The sequence below is a fragment of the Colletotrichum godetiae genome (assembly GCF_030913485.1).
Source record: "Colletotrichum godetiae strain CBS 193.32 chromosome Unknown BDP55scaffold_18, whole genome shotgun sequence".
Classification (NCBI taxonomy): domain Eukaryota; kingdom Fungi; phylum Ascomycota; class Sordariomycetes; order Glomerellales; family Glomerellaceae; genus Colletotrichum; species Colletotrichum godetiae.
Window position 1 is genome coordinate 296,147 of NW_026851266.1, and position 25,766 is coordinate 321,912.

The window sequence follows — 25,766 nt, forward strand, 5'->3', positions numbered from 1 at the left end:
TCATTGGATAGTTCCCATTGCTGTTGGGTATCATTCAAGACCATCTCATGCTTCGCAAGTTCGCACTGCAACCCTTCGTTCTAGAAACATTCTGAGGTATATAAAAGTGTTGGAATGAAATAGTAGTCAAGAAGAATTTGATCAGGTAATTATAGAGTGATATCTCTCAAATGAAGGAAACAGTCGCTGAGTCGCTATGCATTTGATCCAAATCGCGGTGTCATTTGGACCTTCATGTAGCCTTCGTGACCTTTCTTGGGGTATGTGTTCAAATAACGGAATCCGTCTGCCCTATCCATTTTCTCATTCCATAATGAAATATTGAAGTTGTAGATGAGGAATGCGACCGTTTTGCGTAGAACTCGGTGCGCAATACTGGTGAAGCATGTTAGTTGAAGCATATCTTCGGGGTGAACATATAACACCTACTGTTGTCCTAGACATGTTCGTGTACCAGTACCAAATGAGACGGAATGACTCTTGGTTGTCTTTGATTCTTGATTGAAACCAAGCCATCTTTCAGGCTTGAAAGTATTCGGGTCTGGGAAGAGGATGGCATCGCGCTCGAGTAGATGTAAGGTGAAGCTCATACTCGTCTGCGAATTGTCAGATACAACCAGAGTGCAAGTGACTAAGATTCTCTCACCATTGGAGGTATGATCGCTCCTTGGTATTGCACCGGAGTTTCACTCTGTCGTGGTTGTCGATGCCAGCTGGGCGAGCTCAAGCGGGATGACTCCCTGCATACAGCATCCTGAGAAAGCATCAGCGCCAAATTCTATTAATTTATGCCAACATCAAGGTCGCACATACCAAATATCTTAGTTGACTGGTTTTTGGGTCCCTCCAGATTCGGTGCCCGTATGTGCCGATATCCAGAGTATCCAGTTCGGCTCGAATTTTCTTGATGCATTCCGGGTTTTGGATGAGATGGTGGAGTACGAAAGTCAAGTTGCTGAGAAGGGATTCATTGCCAATGAAAATAGCTTGTGATGACTCGTGCACGGTTTGGGTCTCGTTCCCTATCTCGTTGAAGACCCGAGCCAACACACTCTGATGACTATTCTCGTCATCCCAAGACTTGACCGTAGGTCTGACGTGAGAGCTAATTAACTGTGAAGAGGTTAGTAATCTTGATGTTGTATCCGGAGAGGGTCGGTCCAGTGAGCTTACGTTGTCAAGCCACCCCAAAGGTGAAAAGGATCGAAGAGCTGGGACATAATCAAACATGATCTTGATCGGTGGCATACATCTTAGTACGGTAGCGAGGTCGATGGCGCTGAAGGCTCGTGTCACATCGTGAGTGGCTTGCAAATCGTAGACCTTGAGAAAACCATAGTTCTCTTCAGTGAGATACGAAATCATGACGTCGTTGGTGTAAGCCCATAGGTAATGCGTCAAGTTGATAACTTCTTTATCTGAAGCAGCATCTGCAAGGCGTGAGTGAAGAGACTCTACATGCTTATCCAAAGTCTTGGAGTATTCAGCCAAAGCCTGGCCAGAGAAAATTGGCCGCATGACTGCTGCTCTCTGCGCATGCTTCGTAGGACTAGCCAGTCCGCCAAGAAGTTTGTTGAGAAGACCGTAGTAGTTATCGCACTTGAAGAGGTCGGCGCGCCGGTGATGGTCGAGGTTGAACTTGTTGTCGACGAAGTGCAGTTCGTTGGGCCCAATTCTCACGACAGGGCCTATTATGACATTCTCAGCTTGGTTGCCAGTGCAAGTTACAAGCAATGGGCGCACAACGTACCGTATCTTTCGTGGAGTGAGATGATGTTCTCAAGCCAATCGTTCTTCAGCAGGACGTGATAGGCTTCGTAGAGTTTAGTCATACCGGCAATCCTCGGCCCGGGAAAACTGGCAATAGGAGACAAGAATATCCGGTACGTGTACTTGATGACGAGGTAGAAGGAAACCAGATAAACCATCTTGACCGTAAAGTCATTCAGGGCACCGAAGACCGTGATAGCAGCGAACCACGTCATGGCAAGGATGATTTCTGGAGTTGTTTGTGACTGTGGGATTGATCGCTTGGAACGCAATTGTCTAACGGTCGGCAACGCAGCTGCTTTTTATATCAGTCACCCCATCATGCCATGTCTCTTTCCAGAATGGGGGCATAGCATTACCGTTTCCACTCACATGTACACTCTGCAAGCCGTGAGGAATAGTATGAGGCGTTTCCCCATTTGATGTTTCCAGGCCAAATAGGTAGGTCTGGGCTCTACCCAACGTCCGTTGGCTGCAACGAAAACTATACGCCATCATGGCGAGGGTTCCCAATCGGTCCCGGTGCGAATTCATGAGTAGAGAAGAGCCATCACTTTGCGCCGGTTCGTATTGGATAAGATCAGAGCCCCAGGAAGAAGCTGTACTATCGATTGCCGACGGTTCAAATGTGAAAATTGTTTTTGATACGTCGTTTGGTATCATGGACTGGAATAGATTAGTCCCTGTGTTAAACAATCGAACAAACAAACAAGATCAGTCCCTGCGAACTACACGAATCGAGGATCCATACCACGGCAACAGGGTACGGCGGTAGCTCCGCACTCATAGAACAGCTCGGCTGATGCAAGTAGAAGTAGAGCGGCTGCAGGCCCGGATCGCAACCCCTTGGAACCACATGCTTGGAGGTTGGTTCGGCCTGTGGGCAAGAATAAGGAGGAAGCGGTCCGGATAGTGGCAATTGCTGTTGCAGGAAGTGGCTCACAAGGGTCATCGCACCCGGTGCATTGCGGAGTTGACGTGTGGAGTATGTCAGCAAGGAGCTGTACTATCGAATTTGCTGACGAAAGACACAGGGGCCAAAATGCCGTTTTTGCGATGGTCGATGTTTGTTGGCGAGGGTGGCTGTCTAGCTGAATATTTTTTTGTCGTGGACCCCGATATATTTGGGACTTTGGAGAAGCAATGGAACGTCAAATATGCAGAGGTTCCACCGCCATCTTATCTAAACGCCCACCTGGCACCGGGGGCATCTAGAATTCATCGTGATCCGACGAACCAGGACCAGCTGGTGGGCGTGGCTTCGATCGGGTATGCCGTTGACAGGATGCCAAGATCACCGTTTCCCATTAAGTCGTCACCAATGTCTGAACTATGCCGCTTATGCTTTTGCAACGGCAGCTTATCTTGGGATTTCTTTGCTATCGGTGCTCGCAAGTCGGGACTTCGGCACCATAATCGAAAGAACCGTGGGAGTGCGGCACACAGGTCGAAAGAGTTGCACTACCCACATGCTCTGTGCAATGCTAGGGCTGATCATTCGGGCAGACAGCTTCATTCCCGGAATGCGGGAGCTAGGGTGGTGGGAACCTTGTCGCCTATTCGATGCAATCCGTGAAAGCTGTAGGTAGTCAACAGCCATCAGAGGAACAAGCCTTTTCGGACTTTAGAGAAGAATTACACTTTGAAGAACGTTTCGATGCCCGCTTCTCGGAGTTTCCCTGGCCAATTCGCACCGCGGGCCATTTTTAACGTTTTGGTTTCACTAAACAAATCTAAACCTTCTTCCAAACTCTGGAGACATTGCCTTTTGGCGCCGTCGCACCAACTTATACGAACAGCCACTTAGAGACTCTACTCCCCCTTCTACGCAAACCCCGAAGTCATCGGACAAACAACGGGGAAATCTAGAGTAGGGTGATCAAAGGGAAAATACCAATTGGCAACGAGGACAGCCATACAACCCCAGATTGCTAATCATGACGGACAGTTCCATAGGTTTGGTTGGGTCGCACCATCCTGGGGCTCCACGCGTTAACGCGCAAGGCTCTGCTTCCCGGTAGTAATGATCGCTCGGAACCAAGACAACCAATATGTCACTAGTAAGGGCAGCTGGTCTCTGCATACTATTATCGCTCACGTGCAAGCACTCAACAAGGCATTGATGCATGCATCCATTTTAACAAGAGGTCACGGCAGATCGTGAGATGGGTAACGATACGGGAATTTACAAATAAAGTCATGTTTCAATGTTAACTCTCTCAAAGTGGGCTCTTCCAGGAAGATTGTTGGTACCTTGGTCGGCGTACCCCAACTACAATTGTGCATAAGTCTCGTGAGAGCCGCTCCATCTGCCGCGTGTCATGGAACATGATATTTACAGAAATTCGAAGTCGCGCTTCAGAATTGAGGGGTTGCGCGGAAATTTGGGCGGCATTGATTTAGCCTTGTCTCAAGATGTCCTATTCGGACGACTTTTGGTCCAGGACTCTTGATCTTTGGCGACATAATACTGACCCCATGTGCTTGAGCTTCATCCCGAGCAAATGTGCAAATCTAAAGGAAGAGAAGTCGGTAGTTCAGGGTACTCAGTACTACTCTAGCCGCCGATCTGCGAGGATTACGAATGTTTTATTGAGCAGCACGCCGAGTATTGTGAGACCTGGCGGAGCACGTGGCGAAGAGTTTTCTAGTACTTTGTAGTCTGAGGCCTAGATCTCACGCAGTATGATCCGGTATAATTGCCTCTCACAAGCCCGGATTATAGTAGCAGTTTTTTCAGTGGGCTTGAAAAATCTTTGCGCTCGTTGTTGTAAAGGCCAGTAGAGTGATCAAGATGGTATTAGCCCAGAGAACCTAAGCATGCTTGGCCTCTGGCTCCTTTACTAACTAGACACTTACACTCGAGGGTCGTTTGGATAAGATAACTGTTTACGCTCAATATGCCTGGCCATAAAGCCAGTCCCCCGTTTTGCGTGGGAGGCGCGGCGCCGGTGATAATTGTTGTCACGCCCTTGATGGTGGTTGAGATCGTTGGGCAGACATCATTTTAAGCAACTCGGACTTGAATTCCGACAACGAATGGAAATCATACGGTTGATCAGTCGAGATACCATATAGACCACATCTTAAGAACTGTTGCTCATATTCATGTGCCATTTCTGCAAACTTGAGCAAATAAATGATGCCTGTTGCACTTTGTCTTTGTCACAGTCCGTAGTGCTCCTAGAAACCAACTCTATCGTAAGTCCGGTAGTATTCGCTTGCTCTGTAAAGCACTCTGTATCGTGAATTTACCAACGAGACAATTCTCCACGACGGAGATATGTGCCCGATGGACTTCGAGGTTGGGGTCGACTTGCCAAACTCTTTCGTGTCCACCAATAGAAGAGTTCCATGAGCCAGGTTGATCCTACCAAAAGTTCATGCCAGTGCTACATTTGCCGAGGTGTATTGCTATGAAAGCTTGCCAACTTGATCCTAGTGTCATCTGAAGTTTACTGAGCCATTTCCTTTTAGGGTAAGCTCCTGCCTCTCTGGACAGAAGTCCAATTGTCCCTGTGTAAGCGGAACCAATCGCTCACACAAGTCAGCGCATGGGTAAAATGCTCTCAGGATCACGAGGCTTCTTCTCATGGAAATACTAAACAAGGAGTTCGATTGCCGTTTTAACCGCCTCTTCGCCCGCAAGAGGCCTCGTGGTAACGCTAGACTATGAATCGTAGAGTGAAACCACAAGACGTGGCGGGGGAGCAGCGAGCTGATGGCCATTGCATCTTTCAACTTGAGTCAAGCCTCGCATAATGTAGAGTAGGCGATCCTAGTTGGGGGAAACGAAATTGAGGTTTCAAACCTGGCAGTCTCGGTTTCGTTCTCCGTTGAAGCTTCATGATTGTTCTCCTGGGTCGATGCGACTCTATGCCTGGCTCTCGGCGGCACGGACTCTAAAATACCGCGGCACTTTATCATTCCGGCAGCTCGAAGTAGTCTGTAAGACGAGTTGGTTTTATACGACTCGAGTGTAAAGAACAAATGATCTTGCTGTCAAATGTGCGTAAGTCCTGGCCGGACAACCCTTGGTGCGGCGCCAAGATGGGCCAGTGGGGCGTCCGGGCCTCACTTTTCAGATCCTTTGGGCAACTCAGCAGCGACGCTTCTGCCGTATCGGGCACCCAGAAATTCAAGATAGATTTGAGCTTCTCTCTGATAGTAATATCTGGCGCCAGACCGTCACCGATGCCGATGCCAGTGCAATGCCAACTGTAGCCCTTCTGTCTCTGCGTAAAAATACATCGACACTGTCATCACTCTTGCCGGTCCCAATACTGTTTTTTGGAAAGACGATTACTACCACTCAGAAAGCTACGTACTCCGGTCTCTCGAGCAGCCAGGGCGGAAAGATCTGGACGATCAAGGAGATCAACGTCACAGCAATGGTCTGAGGCAAGCCAATGTTTTCATTTCCCATTTAAGAAACTGAGGGGCCTTCATTCGATTCTTTGTAAACATTCATGGTATGAGATAGCTGTATAAACAGCGATTCTACAGAATCAAAGACATGTGGGGATTCCGAAACCTCCATTTTCCTTCGGAAAACGTTCCATGCAGTGCTATTCATCGACTCTGTAGAAGAGAGTAAGGAGAAGCTTGGAGACTCTCGGTTTCTGCCGTTTCCTTTGTGAAAGGAGATCTTTGACATAAAGGTTTCTTGGACGGCTCGTCAGGGTGGTGTTTGCAGCCTCTAGTGCGTACATACCAAACGGACCCCAAGCAAACTGAATAGGGGAATCTGTCATCGCAGCCCATGATGAGGAACTCAGTCACTACTGGATCCGACTATCCATTGATTATGTTCTTCAACAAGTTGTTCCGGGGAGAACTTGCTCAGAAGGGGGATCTTCGAGATTAAACGACATTGAATCCAGATCCTTTCTTGAGCAACAGATTCCGTGACAATAGCAGAAGGTGAAAAGTTGGAGTGAGAGATGCAACGAAATGATTCGAGCGAAACAATAAAACAACAATCGGTTCCTCGGAACGATCTGAAAAGAACAACCGAAAGAAAAGAAACGTGGAAAACAGGAAGCGGCAGCACCTAGACGTTTGCGTCGTTGGAGGTTGAATGGCGGTCCCCTGCCACTGATTCGAGGTTTTGCTTTTCATCGCCGTCAGCCAATCCCCAATTAACAACATCCTGTTTGTTTTTCCTTCCCGCGGGAGTTGATCCAGCTCGGTACGCGCATCTCGCTAGGGGAGACAGGCTCAAATCATACGACACCGGTAGAGACCACTCTTCCTCCCCTACCTGCATGATCCCGAAAGGTCCACAACTCCAGTCAGTTTCCCTCACCTGCGTCGGAGACGGCAATGATTTAATCTCGATTCGGATCGAAATTATCTGGGTCAACAAGATCCTCTGCGCATGAATTAGTCAGTCCGACCATATGAGGATTGCATCTTTCGCCCAGCTTACTGGAACGGCAGCCTCCCGCCCCTCACCAGTGCCCAAATTGTCCCACGGGCAAATCTGTAAACGTCCCCATGGTCATTGGAAGTTCAAGACATGATCCCTGGGATTTGCTGCGTCGAGCCGCGGGTACGACCTCGCCCCAACGGGTCCCGACTTATGACAGGTCTCAAAACACACGCAGCGCATGGTTCTTTCTGAACGGGCTATCTCCCATTAGAGACCAGCTGTTTCTGCGAGTATCGTGCGAACAAGTGTCATACAGATCTTGGGCCGGGGTTTCCTCCTTTTTTCATCGTCTTTCTCACTTGAAATTAGTGCGTCTGGGACGTCCCGCAGCAACAAGTCCAACACCCATGTCAATCGTCCCCTTGTAAGTTATGCAGTGCATGCAGACTGCAACGTACGCCACCAAGATATGTGTTGCAGAAAACTGGGACTGACAGCCGGGCGGACAGTCCGGCTTGATGGCTCTTGGGAGAATACAGCGTTTGAAGATGGGCAGAATATTTGAGGTTTGAGGAAACGTGAGAGAACAGGGTTTCAACGGTTCGTCCGTAAGGCATGCAAGTCGTCATTTCTTCTTCAAATCCAATTCGTGAGATGTTGGTCATGCATGTATATGCAGACTATGCAGGCATACGTGCGAGCTCAAGAGCCCGCATGCTTAACAGCTGAGATATTCTGCAGAGCGCAGACACACGACCGGTGAGCTGTACATGAACACCTCCGTGGAGATAGGAGGAGGGGTCTCTGTCTGCTCACCGATGACCTCAGTTGCAGTTCGGCTCTGAAGATCTTCAGCAAAAGCCATGCTTCACCTCTGTGTACAACTACAAACAAACCATTACCAGAGTACCGGCCGGCAAGGCCGTCGCAGTGGCAACGAACCCCGATTTTCGCCATCAAGATCGATTCGCTATTCGGTTTAGCTCCCGACTCAACATAACAAACTGCAAGATGAGAGTCATTTAGTGATCTATCATTTACCCCTCATTTTGGAGATGGATGCTTCTCTCACGCTTCGGCCGTTGATGGGCACATGAATACAGGATGACATGCATGGACACACTCAACGACAGATCTATCCAGCACTTGAAGCCCCATGCATCCTGCAAGCCTCTCCTGCACGTTCCCTTCTAGACAAATTCGGTCCAAGCTGGGTGGATATCCCTGGTTAGCAAGACGTGGTCCGGGGCCGATACCATATTGCCGGTATGCAGCATGCTGAGAAAGGAACCGCTGGCTATTTCAGCCCTGTCATAGCACCGGGGAAGGGAGGCTTATGGACCGACATCCACAAAGTCTCTGAGTTCGAAGAGAGACGAGTTGGTGATGCCGTTTTCGTGATCTCCCACGTGGACATATTTTGCTGCGCCGCTCTTTTCTCACATTCACATTGTTGCCCCCATGATTGGCTTTGCCTCTTCGTGGTTTTTTGATCTCCATCTACTTTCGTCTCGCAGGAGTCCTTGTAGAAGAACATGCAAACTTCGCAGTGACGTGTCAAGCCAAGTACACTTCCGTGATCCCCACTCTCCGCAGCTCGTGATCTGGATCTCGGTATGCACGATTTTCCAGACCTCCTAGCACGTAGTAGGAAGGCTCATACCACAACTGTACTTGTGTTATGGATCTCTGCGTAGCCCAGATCGAACCAGATCCAGTTCCGGCCCTCAGCCCGGGGCCTTCGCCAGTCTGAACTATACTCGTTGAGGAGGAACGGGCGAGAGTCTTCCTGCATGAGCCCGGTTACCTCACGAGCCAGGGCCCAAGGAGCCGGTATCAGTAGGTCAGCATCGAATGGCAAGGATGCCGGTCTGCCAACCGCATACGACAGGCGACAGGCCGTTGCAATGATCAAACGCCTACAGCGGAAACGCCACCCTGGCCGGCAGTACCTCCGCGATCTTCCTCTGGATCCAGATTCCCATGACCCCCCCTTGTCTTAGTAAACACTCGCCGGAATGGTACCTGCCCCCTGGTCGTGGGAGAGACCTAGGCTCGTGGCCTTTTGCACGGAGACGATCCTACGGGGATAGCGTTCAGGGTACAAGTGCTGCTGCAAGTCGGTACCCGGGAGCGATGGCGGTTCCAAATCGTTGACGATGAGTGTGGGCCTCGCAACATGGTGATGCGCGATCAAGCCCTAATGGTGTAATCCAAGCTATCCGTCTGCAGATGAGCACACGGGCTATCCTGATCCCTGAGCCCACACACAAATACAACCCATCCTGCCATCTGCGCGCCGAAGATGTACCCGGGCCGTAGGCACCGCCCGAGAATTAGAGTGATACCCTGCAGTTTGGTGGGGAATACTTCGAAGGAGGCTGAAATCTGACAGATTTGAACGGCCCCGTAGAATGAAAGGAGGTATTCTAGACCTTCCATACCTCTATGGAACGTCCTAGCTGATGGTCATCAGTGTTAATGGAGGCGGCTCAGAAGCCGGCCTGGACAAATAAAGCGGCTTCGGATACGCACGATACCCAAAAGGTAGAGGAGACCTCATGTATGAAGCTCTTCTGGGTGGAATACCCGAGGGGAAACGGGATAATCAGTAGTCGAGAAGCGCTTCCATCATCCCGTAGCATCCTGAATGAAACCAAACCCTGGGTCTGCGGAAGGAACAGCCGAAATTCGACTTCGTACTTGAACAGGCCATCCTCCCGTCAAACCGACGATGGCATGGGCCGGCGTCAATGGTCAATCAGTCTTGTTTCATCATTCTTATCTCAAGAATCAGTCCTCGGCGAATTGACTGTTTCTCTTCATCGAATACACTCGCCTCGTGGCCATTAATGTTTATTGCTTCCCAAGTCCTTGTCCTTACGTATTGACTCCTGAGCTCGAGCCTCCTCCTCCTTCTCCTCCTGATATCCGCCACGAGTGACTAGACGGTTGCAATCGTCTGCTCAACCGTCTAGTCATTGGCCATCGACATCAAAGAGCCAAAACGTCCCCCCCCCTGACGTCCAGCCACGAGAGAGAACTGGTTCGTCTCGCCACCACTCCCGCTGGTATCCGTGGATCACCCCCTATACCGCTCTTCTCCCGTCGAAGCGAACGCCATCTCCTGATCTTGTAGGCATCCGTGGGAACACCTGACGGGATCCTACGCTTGCATCTTGCATCAACCGCTCTAAAATTCTTCACTGACCGCCGAAACCAACCACCCACAACTTTATCCTTCTTCAACGCACAGCCGGAAGACGACATCGTTGCATGCGAGTTGGAAGCCCACACAGAAGACACCGATAGAACTTCAGCAGAAGGAGCGGTGAGAAGCTCGGCTTCCTTCAGCTTCCCTTCTTGGTCCACCCGACGGTCTGTCTGCTCAAGATGTTTAAGGTCGCTGCCCCTTGGGGCTTCCATGGCTCTGACATCTTTGCCTTTGAGCAGGATATGAAAGTCAGGGCACAGCAACGCTCCAACATCCGACGCCAGAGGAAACTGTTCGCACGCAACACCCACAAGATTCCTTTCAACTTCAGATCCACCCAGCAACCCGTCGTCATGTCGAGTGAAGATTGGTCTTTGGCCGTAATTCCAGACGGGGTCCAAGACAGTTTTGAGGTGCGTTGGCTCTTGGTTTCCCATCTCTCCCCCTTTTCTTCCGTTCGCTCAACACTCTTCATCATCGCCATCAACATCTGAGATGTGATCAAGAATATTGCTGACCTTCATCCTTTTGCCTCAGGCCCAGCAGCTTCGGAACAGATACCTAGCTGGCACCGCGGGCAGCCCGTACGTTGACCCTGATCATGGCATCTTCTTTGCGAGAATGCAACGGCTTGATGGTTCTATGAACGGTAGACGACAAGTCATGGATCAGAATCAAACATGGCAGCCCTTTGAGGTGGCCGATACCACCGACGTCCAGTCCATGTTCGCTCCGATGCCGTATCAATACGATGTCTCGTCCATTGATGGCCTTCCACTGTCGAACTCCAACACCTTATGCCATGGCATGTCCACATCCTCTCCCGTCTTCACGGCATCGGATGCAGGCACTAGCTTCGGCAGCTTCTCTTCTGCTGGTGCTCCTCCCGCCTTGCTCGACTCTTCTTCCTTCAGCTCGGCAGACGGCAGCGCCATCATTACCAGTCCTTCAGACCAGTTCGAGTATGCCAATTCGCCCTTCGCCTCTTCATCCCTGGTAACTGAAGACTTCAACGGCATCAGGGCGGCTCCCCCATCACCGCCACCATTCTCCGAGCCAAACTCCATCATCTTCTTCCCTACGCCGCAGGAGCAGCTCGTCGAGCACCAGCACCAGGTGGAGAGCCAACAGGTGGTCATGAACACAGCCGTCCTGGAAGATGGCCACGGCAGCTTCAGGGGCATCAAAGCTGAGCAACAAGTATTGATGTCGAGGCCTAGGAAGGAGCTCCCCGAGAAGCCGCGCTCATCGCGAATTGATACCAGCAGTCCCTCGCGTTGCAGGGCTTCTCCAGCTCGCAAGCCTGTTCCCTCTACGCACAAGACTGAGCTTCGCCCAAAGCAGCCGAAGCCTTGCCCGGCACAGCCTATTACGGTTGATCTCGCAGAGCGTTCGGCCAAGGACGAATACCTTCTCAAGGCCAAGCAAGAGGGCCTGACGTACCGCGAGATCCGGGTCAAGGGAAACTTCAGCGAGGCTGAGTCAACTCTTCGTGGACGTTATCGCACCCTTACCAAGAGCAAGGAGGCACGGGTTCGTAAGCCTGAGTGGACCGATAAGGACGTGAGTTTTCCCCAGCACGGCTGCCCATGGCGACTATTTTTCTTTGCATCCAGCTGACTTATACATCGTAGGTCCACCTGCTTCAGAGAGCCGTCCGCAAGTTCGCTAAGGGTAGTGATCCCTCTTCCACCAAGATCCCCTGGAAGCAAGTCGCCGAATACACTCAAAGGAACGGTGGCTCCTATCTCTTTGGCAACGCCACTTGCCGCAAGAAGTGGGACGAACTTGTGCTGGTTGCTTCGGGCCACCAGATGGGTGTATACAGCGAGATGGAGTGATGAAGTCGATTGCATAGAAAGTGTGGGTATAGTCCGAGAAGGCACGGGACGATGCGATCTGCTTTGGTTCTTGGAGCAACGATGTGATGGACAGCGGAATAGTAATTTTTGACAAGTGACGAGTCAATTGATGGTGGACCATCGGTGGTTGTATGCGTATGGAAATCTCGGTATCGAGTAGGATGTGGCTGACTTATCATGTTTGCTTTTCATCAGTTAGAGTCCTGCCGCTGGGCCAATGTTTGCTTGCATCGCATCTGCAATGTGTGTTTGCCCCCTCTACCATTTCTCCATGGACGTGCATGATGTATGTGTATGTGCCTTCACAGCTTTTTAATGTGACCTCCGCCGCCATCCTTGGGAACGCCGATTTTCGACAAAACTTCCAGTAATTGGACGCCGCCACCGTTGCCTCCTGACCTGAGCGCATCCCATTCGGCCTCGTTTTTAACCAGAGCCGTGCCCGCCAAGACGGTGCCGTTGAGAGCGAGATTTCCTACGGCCGTACCGTCCTTGAAGATGGTAGCGCCCTCGGCAAGTCGCGGCAGTACGGCCAGCCGGTCACTCGTCATAGCAAGATTGTAGCTGATGGGCGCGCCGCCATTCCCAGATTCGTTCACAGCGCCGATGTGAGCCTCCACTGCATCAACCGCCGACCTGAAAAGTGATAGATAGATGCCGTGAAGTTCATCCGGCGTCATGTCGCGATGTATCGTCTCCGCAAATGTCAAGAACGGCAGCCCGGAAATGTGCTGCGGGCCAAGCTCTTTCGCCAGCACATCCCATTCTGCGCCGTCGGGGAGACCGTCCATCATCCGCGCCACCGGAAGCAGCTGGATGTGCCGATGAGGCTGACTTGCACCCGAGTGCGAGCCGCTGTTGAAAAAGGCATAGAGCTCACCATTATGCCCCTGATGTTGTTCGCTGTACTGTCTGTAAGCCTCTATGCAAGAGTAGGTTGCCGCCAGATCATCGCGTTCCAGAGGATCGGTCTGCTGTTTGAACTCTTTGGTAGCCAGGATAAAGTGCTCCGGGACAATGGCGAACTTGTTCAGCACCAAGTTGTGGCCCGAAGACGATGGGATGTCGGCGATGAACAGCGGGCCCTTCTCGGGACTCTCAAAAGGATCAAAAGGCTTGCGTGGCTCATCTGTCTTCTTGGGCTTCTGCGCGGCCGGCTTGTTTGCTAACGCGGGGGAGAAACGGAGTTGAAACTGGGCGGAAGAGTTAATCGAGTTCCTGTTCGAGTTCATGCGAGAGATATGTGATGCAACGCAGACAGACTCACCGGGGTTGAGTTGGCGTTGAGCACTGTGACTTGGGTTGCATAGTAGGTCAAGTCGCCATTGGAGCGAGCCTTATTGAAAGCTGCTTTCACAAGCTCCGGGAGGTTGACTGGGGCCTTGATTGGAGACATTTGTCCACCTGGTACGGGTCAGAGGGGGCTGAAGTAGAGTATGTTGTCGTTGCAACGTTGGAGATAAAGAGGAAGCGGGAGGACGGGGGATGAGGTCACTTTGGGACGGGACGGGGGGAGCTACGGGCACCCCTGGACCCCACCTCGGCCCCCCACATTCACCATCCTCACCTCCTTCACCGAGATTCTCAGCGACCAAGGTCTACACCGAGAAGGCAGCAACCACAGACACACAATCACTTAGAGCAAAACAGGAGTCTACGAACGGATTATTGAGTGGTTGGAATCATGTGGTTCGCTCCGGCTTTGAAAGTATTGCAATTCACTTAACGAGCTGATTATTAGTGGACCGACCACACGAATCGAGACTAACGTCAACGTTACTTTCGAGTGGAATGTATGTTTCTTGTATTATTGAGGCGTTAATGCCTGTTTTCGACTGGTTTTCTTCTGTGTAATATCCGGGCTGGCCTATATGCCAGGCAGACCAACGACTTGCCGTATAGCAGGGACGAACCGAGGGAGAACGTATACGCCGTACAACGCGGTAAGAGCGGTGATGAGACCGGTGACCTAGATTATGTTAGCAAGATTGTATAGGAGCGTAAGATTGAGCACTTTACCTTTTCAAACCACGTGTGGAAGTAGATGGCAGTCATGAGGAGCATCCAAGAGCTCAGCGTGATAATGGCAGCGGCGAACTTGCCGCCCAAGCCCAAAGCATCTCCAGAGACAGGCTCTCCCTTCAAACCCTGTGCCTCGACCGTGGCAGTCTTTATAGCGCCGTCCGTCATGACAACGCTGCGCTCTTCTCTCCTTGAGCCTCTCCAGCGCATCACTACCCATCCAACCTCGGACAACAGGAAGCCGGTGCCGAGAACTAGGAGGAAGACATGTCCAGAAATGTCGTGACCGCCGCGCCAGCGTCCGCCAGATGCCTTGCATGCGACCGCGGTGAAGACCTCCTTGGCATCTCCTTCGCCCATCTCGACCTTTTCTTCAATCATCTCGCACTTTCCACCCGTCCAACGGAAGCCACGGTCAATAATGGCCGGGCCGAAGAACCATTGTGTGACAAAGAACCACCAGCTCGTGACCAGCGCCCAACGCAACGTGCCCTGTACGCGCGCGGTTGCTTGTGTAGTCGCGGGGTGTGTAAGGATGAAGCCGAAGAAGGCTGCCGTGATCCAGAACCAGCCGCGCTTGACGAAGATTACGTTGAACAGATTTGACTTTTGCGCAAAGTACGACGGCGCGGAGTCTTGTGCGTGGGCTTGGGCTGCGGGGTCGTAGGTCGACGAGCGAACGTCGGGAGAGAGAAGCGAGAAGACGGTGCCGAAGAAGAGAATGACGGGGAAAGCGGCCAAAACGATCGTCTCGATTGGCGTGGGCAGGTAGGGGCTGTTTCGCGTCGTCTTGAGGGGTGTTGAGGGCGGCGACGTCGTTGCACCGTTGAGGTCGTCAAGTGCCCGCCTGGTCTTTGACCGCAGGTTTGCTGCTGGTGGCGTGTCCATCGTGATGGTTTTGAGTGTATAGAAGGGAGTTCTGAGTGTGTGTTATCGCATAAAGGGCAGAGAAAACCGAGAACGAGCGGGATCGTGAGTGACGACGGTCTTTAAATCGGTGGGAGGAATGGCGCCAGAGCTTGGATTTGGAAGAAATCGATGGACAGAGTATGACGTTGCTGCCAACCACAAGCGAGGTACCGGAGTAAGGTACGTACCTGCATGGGTCCCGATGGCTGAGCGCGGACAGTCGGCCATTGGGAAACGCCGACCGGCGAATTATCGCCTCTCCTTCTCGGTGAAGGTCTCTCGCTGTCTCACACCGATGATCAAGGTGAGGATTACAAGGTGAGGACACATTGCGAGAGAAATCGAAAGACGCCAGAAGAAGACGGGGGGGCAAGTCACGATGCCAAATCCTCACTAAATCATGACGCCTTCAATCTGTTCTAGCCCATCATAGTTAGTTGGCTTAATGAGAGGATCAAATCTCACAAGGTTACAATCACGGACAGTCTCAGGGGGGGTCATTCGAAGAACGGGACGATAATTTGTAAAACGTTGTTTCGTTGAATGGTATCAAAATGCCCTTGGGCAAAACAAGAATGTCAATCCCGCCATAGAAAACCCTCGTGTTCTCACGATTCACGGCCTAATCCCGTTTTCTAGAAACCTTAAAACTCCCTTGATGCAAGTATGCCTCCTGCCAAACCCATAGCATAAAAAGGGGGGTGGTAAGAACATGTAGCGTCACACCACTGGGGCGGACGACTACATCCGAAAGAAAGTAAACACAGTCACGATCCTAGACAATAGGCTCGTGAACATGATCGTGGATATGGTGGACATGGTGGGCTCGGTGATCGGTAATTCCCTTGGGGATAGGGAAAGCTTCACCTGGCACGTACGCATTCGTGTATCTCGGAGCGTACGAGAGCGGCTCAACCTCGTGCGCATAACGGCACACCTCTCGGGGCACGTAAGCTCTCTTCTAGAGGGATCCAGCAACCGCCTCGACACTGTACACCGCCACGTCCTTGATGTTGTCCCTCTCCTAGAGGGGAGCCTGGAACATGGCCACGGTGGCGCAGAAGTTGTTGCGGTTGTCGGCGTCGAGCGCGGCGCCCTTGCCGTTGACGGTAACCATGTTGATGGAGGCCTTGGTGCTGAGACCAAAGAACTTGACGTCCGAGTTCTCGAGAGAGACCATGTGGTCCTGGCAGTTGTTCTCGCCGACGCAGACCTGGTCGTAGTTGTTGAAGAAGCTGTACAGGCCGGCACCGTAGATGAGAATGTCCTTGGAATTGATGGCGCGGACACCCCAGGTACGGGCGCACTTGTCGTCCTGGCCGGTGCAGAAGGTCTCAAAGTTGGGGTCGAGGATGGCGTTGTTGACCGTGAAGGGCGTCTTGGCATCCGGGTTACCCTGGAAGTAGGCCGTCTCGGTCTGGATGTGAGCCATGTAGACGTTGGCAGCGTTGTTGAACTGGTAGTTGTAGAGGACGCTGTGCTCCGAGGCGGTACCCCAGAACCAGGTGCCCTTGGTAGCCTCGCAGAGAACACCACGGCCGTTGTAGATGTTAATCTGGGCCTTGCGGTCGGGGAGGTCGAGCTCATGGTCGGCAACCCACCACCAGGTGTTTTCGAAGTAGCCAGATGATTCGGCGGTCATGTGAGTGAGAAGATACGCGCCAATGCACTCGGGGTTGGCGGTCGTGGTAACGTTGGGATTCTTGGCGCACTTGTCGGACTGAAGCTGGGTACCGGCACTGCCTCCAATGCGGAAGTGGACATCCCAGAGACCGGCGGCACCAGGAGTAGAGCCAGCGATGTTGTACTCCATAAGGATGGCACCAGCCTGGGGACCCTGGGTCTGGACGATGATGTCGCTCATCTCAAAGGTACCAACATCGCCAGTCTTACCGATGCGAAGCATGACCTTGGGGTTGGCCTGATCTTTGAAGGCGGCACCGTTGGCCATAAGAAGAGGCCAAACCTCGCCGGTAATCTTAAGGTCCTTGGGAACATCAATAGTGTCGGAGATGATGTAGGCACCGTGGTCAAAGTAGACAATGTCGTTGGGACCGGCCTTGTTGAACAGAGCCTGGATGGCAGCGGTATCATCGCTCTTGCCGTCACCCTTGCAGCCATTGGCTTTGGCGCTGAGGAACGAGCTGGCGGGAACGTTGGAGTACGAGGGCTTGCTGCGAGTAACAACCTTGCCATCAGAAGCGAGAAGACCGGCGGGCTTGACAATGGCATCCTGAGCAGCTTGTACAGCCTTACCCTGACCGGCAGTGCCAGTGTAGGTTTTGCCCTGGATGAAGGATCCGACCTTCTGGTTGCCAGCGAGGACGGTGGCCTTGGTGTCGACGATCTGGACGGCGACGGGGACGTTGGAAGTCATGTCGACGTTGTCGAGGATCAAGCTGCCGTTGGTGGACGAAGACGCGGGATTGTAGGCAGTCAGAACGCCGACAGGGGTGTTGCTAATGACGCTGTCGAGTAGGAGAACGGAGCCGACGGTCTGCGCGCTGGCACCACCGTTTGACATGTCGATACCGACGCCGTAGTTGTTGATCTTCAAGTCCTGGAAGGTCCAGAGCCAGTTCCAGTTCATGTAGACGGCCGTCTTGCAGTTGTTGAATGTCATGTTGCGGGTAGTGAACTGCTGCGAGCCCATGAAAGCGCCGTACTTGCCTCCGTTGAAGGTCAGGTCCGTCATGAAACCTCCGGAGCCGTTGTCGATGAAGATACCCTGCTGAACGTTGGCGTCGCCACCATCCGTACGCATGTTGAAGACGATATTCTGAAGACTGGTGGCCTGAGCAACCTGCCAGTGAATGCCAGCACCAGAGGTGAAGGGCATGCCGGTCAAGTCGATGTTGAAGTTGCGGACAAGCTTCCAGAAGTCTACAAGAGGTTAGCAACTTAGGGTCTCAAAATTATACTCGGGGAGTTACTCACTGTTCTGGTTGGTATGGGCGTTGTTGCCCTGATCGTCGTACGGGTTGGCATCGATGACGGCCATACCAGTGAAGCTTGCAGCGGCTTTGATGGTGGGAAGCTGGGTGGCATCTCCAACCATGTGAGTGTAGTACTTCATGACAATAGGCTTGGAGACAACGTAGGTGCCGGCGGGGAAATAGACGAGAGCAGGAGTGGTAGTCTGAGAGTCACAGCCAAATCCGCAGCGGTTTCCCTCGTCCATAGCTAGTGTCAAGTCAGCAAATTATGATTTTTCTTCAAGAGAGAGGGAAATCACTTACCAGCCTGGATGGCGACGGTGTCGTCGGAGGAGCCATCACCCTTCGCGCCGAAGTCCTTAACGTTGCGGAAGATCTTGTAGTTGGGGTCACCGAAGGCAGAGACACCACGGCGCTCGATCGAGGCGACCCAGAAGCCAGCGGCGGCATCAGGAGTGGCAGCCTGGGGGACAGGAGCCGGGGCAGGAGCGGCGAGGACGTCCGCCGAAAACAGGCGCAAGGCCAGAACGGCGGCCGTAAAGACCGTAGAGAGACCCATTGCGAGGAAGCACAGCCAGCTGTATGATGTTCTCTTGTTGTGTTTGGAAGGTTGTAATGAGGGTGAAGACTGAGAAGAAGGTTGGCGGTTAGCTCTCAAGCCTCAATTGAACTGATGTTGAAGGTGTCGATGATGAAGGAAGAGAATTCCAAACAAAACGCAGCTTCGAGGTAATGTGGAAGAAGCTCGAGACTGCTCGAGGAAGGTTGTTTCAAGAAAGGAAAGAGTTGAATATTTGGCTTTCTCTGTCCAGGACGGGGTACTTGAAAAGTGTGATAGGGCTCAGAAGCTGATGACCCTCGATATTGACATCACGAACCATCCACACCTTAAGTATGAAGGGCGCGTGAGTGTCAGTGACTAACCGACAGTCGACTCGCACCGGCCCGCTCTCCACGAACAGCCTTGTTGTCAGTGACTAAAAGGACCGCTGTGCATCACAAGCCTGGATCATGTCCTATTGTTCGCCCTTCAGACGAGACAAGGTCTCTTTCACTCGGCGAGACCCCCTCGACGCAAACTCGCCCAGACTCAGATGACAGGTCCCACGTCACGGTACTTCTTGGAGAAAGATATCATTGCCACGAACCCACGAAGCCAAGAACCAGATATTAAGAGCCGAGACAATAGGCCGGTGGTTCAGGAGGGTGTAGGGAAGAGGGAGACGAGCCACGGGACCGGAATCGAAGAGGAACGGCGCACAATACTCACCAGAGAGGTAAAAAAGTGACAACAGCGGGTGACGGCCGATCGAGGCTCGGTTCTTGGTGCAAAGAGTGACTTGGAACGAATCGAAACAGCAGAGGGTGGTATATTATCCCCTCTTGGCTTTGGGTACACGCAACGAAAAGAAAGAACGTCGTTGGAGAGGACGAGGGTGTGAGGTCAAGACAACAGCAGAGGGAAGGGAGGGACCACAAATGTAAAAGAGGTTGACGGCGAGATGATCGTCTTATATCGATCTTACCTTTTGGGCAGTCCCCTGCCTCGCCAGACGATTTGTCGCCATAGTGGTGGCGGCAGTCGGACCTCTCCTCTCAGTCTGAGGCAAAGCAGGACCCTGGATCCCGGTTCACAACCCCAAGAGCCGTCCGTCAAAGAAAGGTACGGATCCTCAACGACTGGATCTCGGCCTTCTGAACAGCCAAGCAGGGCCAGTAGGGTTGTATCAACCTGTATGACCGGGAAAGGGAAACTGAATGATTGAGTACCAGTGAGAGGGGGGATATTGGACGTCCGTGGCCCGCCCGAGCTCGACAAAAACCTACGGATCCTAAGCCAACAACAGCTAACCTTAGTCCTTTCTTTACCACCACCCCTCGTCCAGCCGACTTGCCGCGCTGAATAGGTAATCCTGGCAGAGCACAAAAATGCGATGAAACAAGGATCCGGAGGGGGGCGCTATTGGTTGGGAGGGGATATAGCTTCAAACAGAGCTAGGATGAGGGGTGGTATGCTGTGAGGTGTTGCCAGCAGCAGACAGAGTAAGTCAAGCGACGTGCGCGCGAGGCGAGAGAGAGTGAGAGAGAGAGAATGAGAGAGATGCAGGAGACACACAGAGAGAGAAGCACACGCAAGTAGTTCGGACGAAAAGGCCCTGTCCGGAGGCAGTTCAGGGGGTTAGTCAATGCGATGCGACAGCCGCCCCTAGTCCAGTAGTCCGGGTTGGACCAGTTGGACCACCGGGCCCCCCTTCAACCTGGCGATCTGTCGGCCTGCTTCTGGAATATCCACCGTTGGTGGTGTTCTTGTGGTGAGAGGTTGATTGAATCGCATGCAGGAAAAGGTAAACGGCCCAAGGTTTGGTTTCCCAAGGGACTGTCATGATCCCTGCAGCGCCTCCGTTTCCCGCATGAAAATGATCTTCCGGGCGAGATCTGTCGGTCCTTGAGGCCTCGCCTTGATGATGGGACGCAGGAACCTGGCCACTTGGGCAGTCGATTCAAGGGAAAAAGGAGACTCCACGTGCAGGGAGAGAGCAAGCACGCGAAGGCGGAGGATCATCGAGCCCGCCCCTAAGCAGAGTGTGGACATGTTGGCGACTCATCCACGAGCCATGCTGTGGCTGGAAGAAACGCATCGAAGCTGGCTACTGGGAAACAGGCAGAGAGAGGGGAGTCAACTTTACTCCGAGACGGACAGCTGGTTGATTAGTCAAACATGAGAAGAAGCAAGGTCAAAGACAAGACGGAATATGATGTCCTCTAGTTGCAGAAAGGTCTTTGATCTCTGAGTACCGTATGCATTCTGTATGGCTCTTGGAATTCACTTCCCCCCGTCTTGTCCAATGTCTCGTGCACAAAGGGGGTAGAGTACTGCTGTGTAATACTCCGTACCAATATCGAGAGGGGGAACAAAACAAGACGCCGGCGGCTGTTCTCCCTATTTCGAGGTCCCCCGTCCCTTTTTTCGCCTCTTGTGCCCCTGGCTTGGCCACTTTGTGTTCTCTTCCCCACCAAAGCCGCCCCTCCACGGATGAGCAGCAGCAAGGATCATTTCTCTTCGACAAGCAGGGACAAGGGTAGGATCAAGAGGCAACGAAAACCAGCCAGAGTCACCAAAAGAAGTTCTGGACAGCCGACATGGAGTGGCCGGGGTAGCTGAGGATCGGGCATAGCGCCGTTTCAAGCCCGTCCACCCTACACCAGCGGCAGACGCCTTCAGCGAGCACAGCAAGGGCTCAAAGAGAAATGGTTTGATGGGGTTCGCGTCACAGAGCTGGGCGCGTTGCGACCCGATCCCGCAGCGGCACTGGCTGTGGTTGTGCGTTGGTGGCCGTTGGTTGGATGGCAGTTGTTCCCGCGGGAGATGATGAGGAGGGGAGGGTCCCCAGATGGGCGAGGCGCTTGTGACTCTGTCTTGTTTTTGACTCTTGACTATGAATATCTCCCTCTCATGTCCTACAATGTCATTTTACTGCGGTGACTAGACTCAGAAAGTTGGACGGCCCGGATGTCTGGAACTCTTCTATGACGGCATCGAAGCGCTCACAAAGAGGTCTCCCATGAAGTAGCTGGGTTCCATGGAGTGGCTGGCCCTGGGCATTGACTCTGTACGACCTGTCAACTGAAGCCACACCATACAAGTGACAAGACGATGGCCTCCCACAACGGTACGGATACATGGCATTCTGTAAGCTTGGGCTACCATCGGGCCCCCTTCTCAACGACTGGAGTCTTCACCCGTGATGCTGCTCCTTGCGACCCTGGGGCTCGTGATGAGAGACGGCCACTCGGGTCTGCTGTCTGCCTCCAAGAATCATTTCTTCACTAGCGAGCGACTTGCCTGATTCTCTGCTCAATATTGGAAGCTACTGCACTACCACCCCGCAAGGCTCGATATTCTCGGCCCTTCTCCAGAGCCAAGCGCTGTCGCATGAGAAGACGTTTAGAAAAAAGTAAACTGCTCCATTCGGCGCGTCACTTTCACTTTGAGAAGATTAATGGTTTGTGGGGGAAGAGGCATCACTTCGAGTCTTGCAAAACCCCGTCTTGCCCAAAAGGGATGCTGAGGGATCCGATCAAAGACTAAGGTATTTGAGTCGCACCTATTGATGGATTATAGTACCACTTCACCAGCAGCGACGGCCCTCGGCACGCCAGGCGGAGGGGATATCCCGTCCATCGAGCCCGAATGTATCCAGGATCTGTCTGACGATGCCGGCGGTTTACATGCCCCTTGCAGGAGTCATGTCCGCTGTCAACCCGCCAGGACAGGCCCGGGGGAAGTACCTTTGCATTGCTACCAAGTCCGACTACGACTACGAGTCTACGAGGGCCGTCGACGACCAGACATCAGCTGCGCGCAAGAGCTCGTGCAGGGGACGACCCCAGCTAGACATCAAGTTACTGGACCGCATGCAACCGCTGGATGGCCGTACCTGAATACACCCATGTCTAATGCAACGTTGAAGCCTCGAGAGCACAGCACTTGCATCGCGTGCACTACGCAGTCGATATGCTTACTCTTGTCAAGTTGTCATGACCTTGCGGGCCTAGCCTGAGTTCGTGGGGTTGGTTTCTGGAATTGCGGATCGCAGATACACTTTCCATTACGCTTTGCTGAGACATATCCGCACTACATGTATACGCAACCTTGGTATGTCTATTGAGTCTCTACCTCTCGACGCAGGAGTCTACAATGGTTCCAAACAGGCGCAGCTTCACAACATCCCATCTTTGCCAGTGCAGCCGTTTCGAAACGTTCGCATTGCGTTTCCTGCTCACGGTACACCGATGTCGCTTTGTGATTCACTCTTCCCTAGTTGTTCATGTACCCGCAAAACTCTGAATCCTTTTATGAGTACCCAATCATACTATGTATTTGAAGAACATTGGTACTATTGATGCTCAAACCTCTATTCTTACCACTTCGCCAGAGTCATGTCCTCTTCGCGGGCCCCCAACCCCCCCTCAAAGCCTGATCGTCTCGCGCACTCTATCTGCGCATCGATGATCCTATTTCTGGCCTCTTGACATGTCCGTCGCCAAGCTGTTACGCCCTGCGCCTTGATCCCCCAAATTTGCCCCAAGAAATTCAGCGAGGATAGTAGAAACTGAGCGATCATAGGACACTGGCGACTGGCAGGTACAAAAACACAAGCGACTCTTGTCCGCCGCCCCCTTGTAGACTTTTAGTTGCATGCCACTAGAGTCTAGAGACAGCTTTAGCAAAACCAGGACCACCATGTGCCGCTTGCCGCTACACCACACCCGTCCCCAGTATTTCTGACGGAAATTAACCTTCATGCGTGAAGGCTAAAGGGACAATTCTGGACCCAGAAAGTTCAGAAACCTCTCCCCCATCCCCCGAAAGGGACGTAAACAGTTGGCGACATCCCTCCGATTGAAAGCCTGCCTTTGCCTGGCTTGGCTTTGGGTTCATCTACAGCGTAGCTTCGATACTCAACATCATCTCAAAACCGGGTATATCCCAAAAATGAGATCTACGACTGCCGCTTCTAGCTTTCTTTCTTAGGGGCAAGTTGCTGCTCGTTCTCGCGGTCAGGTGGCGTTGTCCATGTTCCCCCATGTCCACATGGCCTAGGCACCTTGTGAGTGTTCGTTCTATCGACTAAGGTACCTATTGTAACGTGTGGTGGGCTCTCTCGCGAATCGAATCGTGGAGTCGTGAGACCTGGGGTGAACCCCAACCTTTCCCCCCCTCGAATCCCATCATCCCTCCTGTGTCCATCCATCCACTCCATGTCCTCGTGGCAGGTTTGCGCGCTCATCCACCTCTTCCTAGTAAGTTGTGACCCTTTCTACCTCGCAGATCCTCCGCGTCGGTCGGCGGGATCGTAGCGCAGATCATCCCCACGGGACACTCGAACAAGTCTAATTTCCCCAATTGCGTCAAAGCCGCGTGGTCTAGGCCGGCTTCTCTACGGCGTCATTTAATTCCGCGGTGCGATGATTTCTTAAGGCGCTGGAGGCCTTGAGGTATTGGAGGAGAGGGAATCTGGGGTTGAATTACTTGGCATGCGCAGAGAGCAGGAGATTCAAGCCACAGAATCATGAGACCGAAGCGCTTCTGGGGCCACCGTTCGATCCGGCGGGGAGAATAAAAATACCTCCCTACCGAGCACTGCGGCGGCATCTACAGTCCGGCGGCAGGCATCGTGAGATGAAGACAGGAATACGCTAGGCAACATGAGACGAACACATGTAAATGAACTCCCTCACCTCAGGTTATGTACTGCCCATCCGGCCCGACCGAACAGCGTTGCATCCGGCACCATCACGGCGGCTCTTGTGTATGTGCAATGTCTGATATATGTGTTCCTCCTCAACTTGCCCCAGGCCGCGGCCCCCAACCATACTCAAACCTGATGTCTGGGGCCGTGGATGCTGAGGGGGAATGGGGTCCAGGGAAGGACAGAAATGGAAGGTCGGTTCGTGATACTCGCAACGATCCCTGCTCTTCGGCCCTATTTCAGCTTTCCATTTGACTCTTGGAGGGGTTTCTAGGGATCTTGGAACCCAAGCGTCTCGCTCGAATTTGGCCCGAAACAACTGCTCAAGACAATTTGCGGATAGTCCAGCTGAAATAACTTTTGGTGTTCTTCCACGCATGTGACTTTTCACGATACTTGGCGAGTGCATGCGGGATACTATGGATATTCGGTTGATGGTTCTTTCGACCTCGGTGTTCGCGAGACAGCTGCACACGATATCTTGGTCCTCCTACTCAATCGCCTACGCACCAGCCTGTCCTTAGCATCTTTATGACGATGCCTCGTGGACGAGGCTGGAAGCTGGATCGATAGCCCAGAGCCTCGAACCATCTCAACATACTTCTTGTCTGATTCACTCTGTTCAAATGGCGGCTGAACGATCCCAATTCATCCGAGTCTCTGTGGCCCCCTCGCCACCAGCTGTGGGTATTGTTGAGATGAACGCCGTCCCACCGCTGACTGAACGACACTGGTTCTGGTTATCACTGATATCGCGCACTTACACCCTCACAGTCAGATCACCAGCTTGAGGTTGACCACAACCATGACCAAGGGCCCCATCGAGGTCAACCCTAACAAACATGAGTAATTTCATGCCCAAGCACGCAGCCTCGCGGCGCCTCGCGGCGCCTCGCGGATACCGGAAGGCACGGTCCGTGATCTGTCCAACCCGTCAGTTACCCTTTGACCACGAACTTCTCCGTGTGTCAGGTCCGCATTAGGCTGATCTCAATCATCCAGTTTCCCGCCAAACGTGCCCTCGGACCGTGGGCGGGACGTGAGCAAGTTCAAGATGAGATTGGCTCCCGGGCTCGAGTCCGAAGTATAGACGGACTGAGTCCCAATATCCTCTTCGACTTTGAACTGCGCAGCTTCCCGAGGCTGTAGGCATGGAGCCAGGCGTGGAGAGAATCTCTGCCATGAACCCTACTTCGCGGGCTTGATGCCGATCGTTGTTGTGAACCGGACACCCTCTGCATCTACATCTCACTTGCATCTAGACGCATACTACATCTCGCAATTCTCACGGGATCTACACCTGCAGCAGACAGCACAAGAAACAAGCACATGTACCAAAGCATCTCAGTCCGGCCGAACGGAACAGAGAAGACTATCGAGCGCAGCACAGTACTTCAGTTTTGAGCCCAACATCCCCATCCCCAT

The 25,766-nt window shown here is 52.6% G+C and overlaps 6 protein-coding genes across 6 annotated transcripts; 2 read left to right on the plus strand and 4 right to left on the minus strand.

Moving 5' to 3' along the window:
- Window positions 1-194: 194 nt before the first annotated feature.
- On the minus strand, window positions 195-1,985 carry BDP55DRAFT_551189 (cytochrome P450; the record flags this gene model as incomplete). Its single annotated transcript, XM_060569094.1, has 6 exons — window positions 195-375; window positions 430-596; window positions 647-754; window positions 814-1,113; window positions 1,174-1,688; window positions 1,751-1,985. 6 exons carry the CDS (start codon window positions 1,983-1,985, stop codon window positions 195-197), a joined length of 1,506 nt encoding a protein of 501 aa, XP_060430218.1.
- An 827-nt stretch (window positions 1,986-2,812) lies between these two features.
- On the plus strand, window positions 2,813-3,346 carry BDP55DRAFT_714933 (uncharacterized protein; the record flags this gene model as incomplete). Its single annotated transcript, XM_060578282.1, has 1 exon — window positions 2,813-3,346. The coding sequence occupies one exon, from the start codon at window positions 2,813-2,815 to the stop codon at window positions 3,344-3,346; it is 534 nt and encodes a 177-aa protein (XP_060430219.1).
- Window positions 3,347-10,537: 7,191 nt separating this feature from the next.
- On the plus strand, window positions 10,538-12,199 carry BDP55DRAFT_551102 (uncharacterized protein; the record flags this gene model as incomplete). The annotated part of the gene is made up of 3 exons (XM_060569088.1): window positions 10,538-10,771; window positions 10,896-11,921; window positions 11,993-12,199. The coding sequence occupies 3 exons, from the start codon at window positions 10,538-10,540 to the stop codon at window positions 12,197-12,199; spliced, it is 1,467 nt and encodes a 488-aa protein (XP_060430220.1).
- A 323-nt stretch (window positions 12,200-12,522) lies between these two features.
- Window positions 12,523-13,616, minus strand: BDP55DRAFT_550969 (ATP adenylyltransferase; the record flags this gene model as incomplete). Its single annotated transcript, XM_060569076.1, has 2 exons — window positions 12,523-13,413; window positions 13,488-13,616. 2 exons carry the CDS (start codon window positions 13,614-13,616, stop codon window positions 12,523-12,525), a joined length of 1,020 nt encoding a protein of 339 aa, XP_060430221.1.
- A 471-nt stretch (window positions 13,617-14,087) lies between these two features.
- On the minus strand, window positions 14,088-15,130 carry BDP55DRAFT_550951 (inositol phospholipid synthesis protein Scs3p; the record flags this gene model as incomplete). Its single annotated transcript, XM_060569074.1, has 2 exons — window positions 14,088-14,189; window positions 14,240-15,130. 2 exons carry the CDS (start codon window positions 15,128-15,130, stop codon window positions 14,088-14,090), a joined length of 993 nt encoding a protein of 330 aa, XP_060430222.1.
- A 1,045-nt stretch (window positions 15,131-16,175) lies between these two features.
- Window positions 16,176-18,646, minus strand: BDP55DRAFT_631384 (glucan 1,3-beta-glucosidase; the record flags this gene model as incomplete). The annotated part of the gene is made up of 3 exons (XM_060572274.1): window positions 16,176-18,034; window positions 18,089-18,334; window positions 18,391-18,646. The coding sequence occupies 3 exons, from the start codon at window positions 18,644-18,646 to the stop codon at window positions 16,176-16,178; spliced, it is 2,361 nt and encodes a 786-aa protein (XP_060430223.1).
- Between the last annotated feature and the right edge of the window lie 7,120 nt (window positions 18,647-25,766).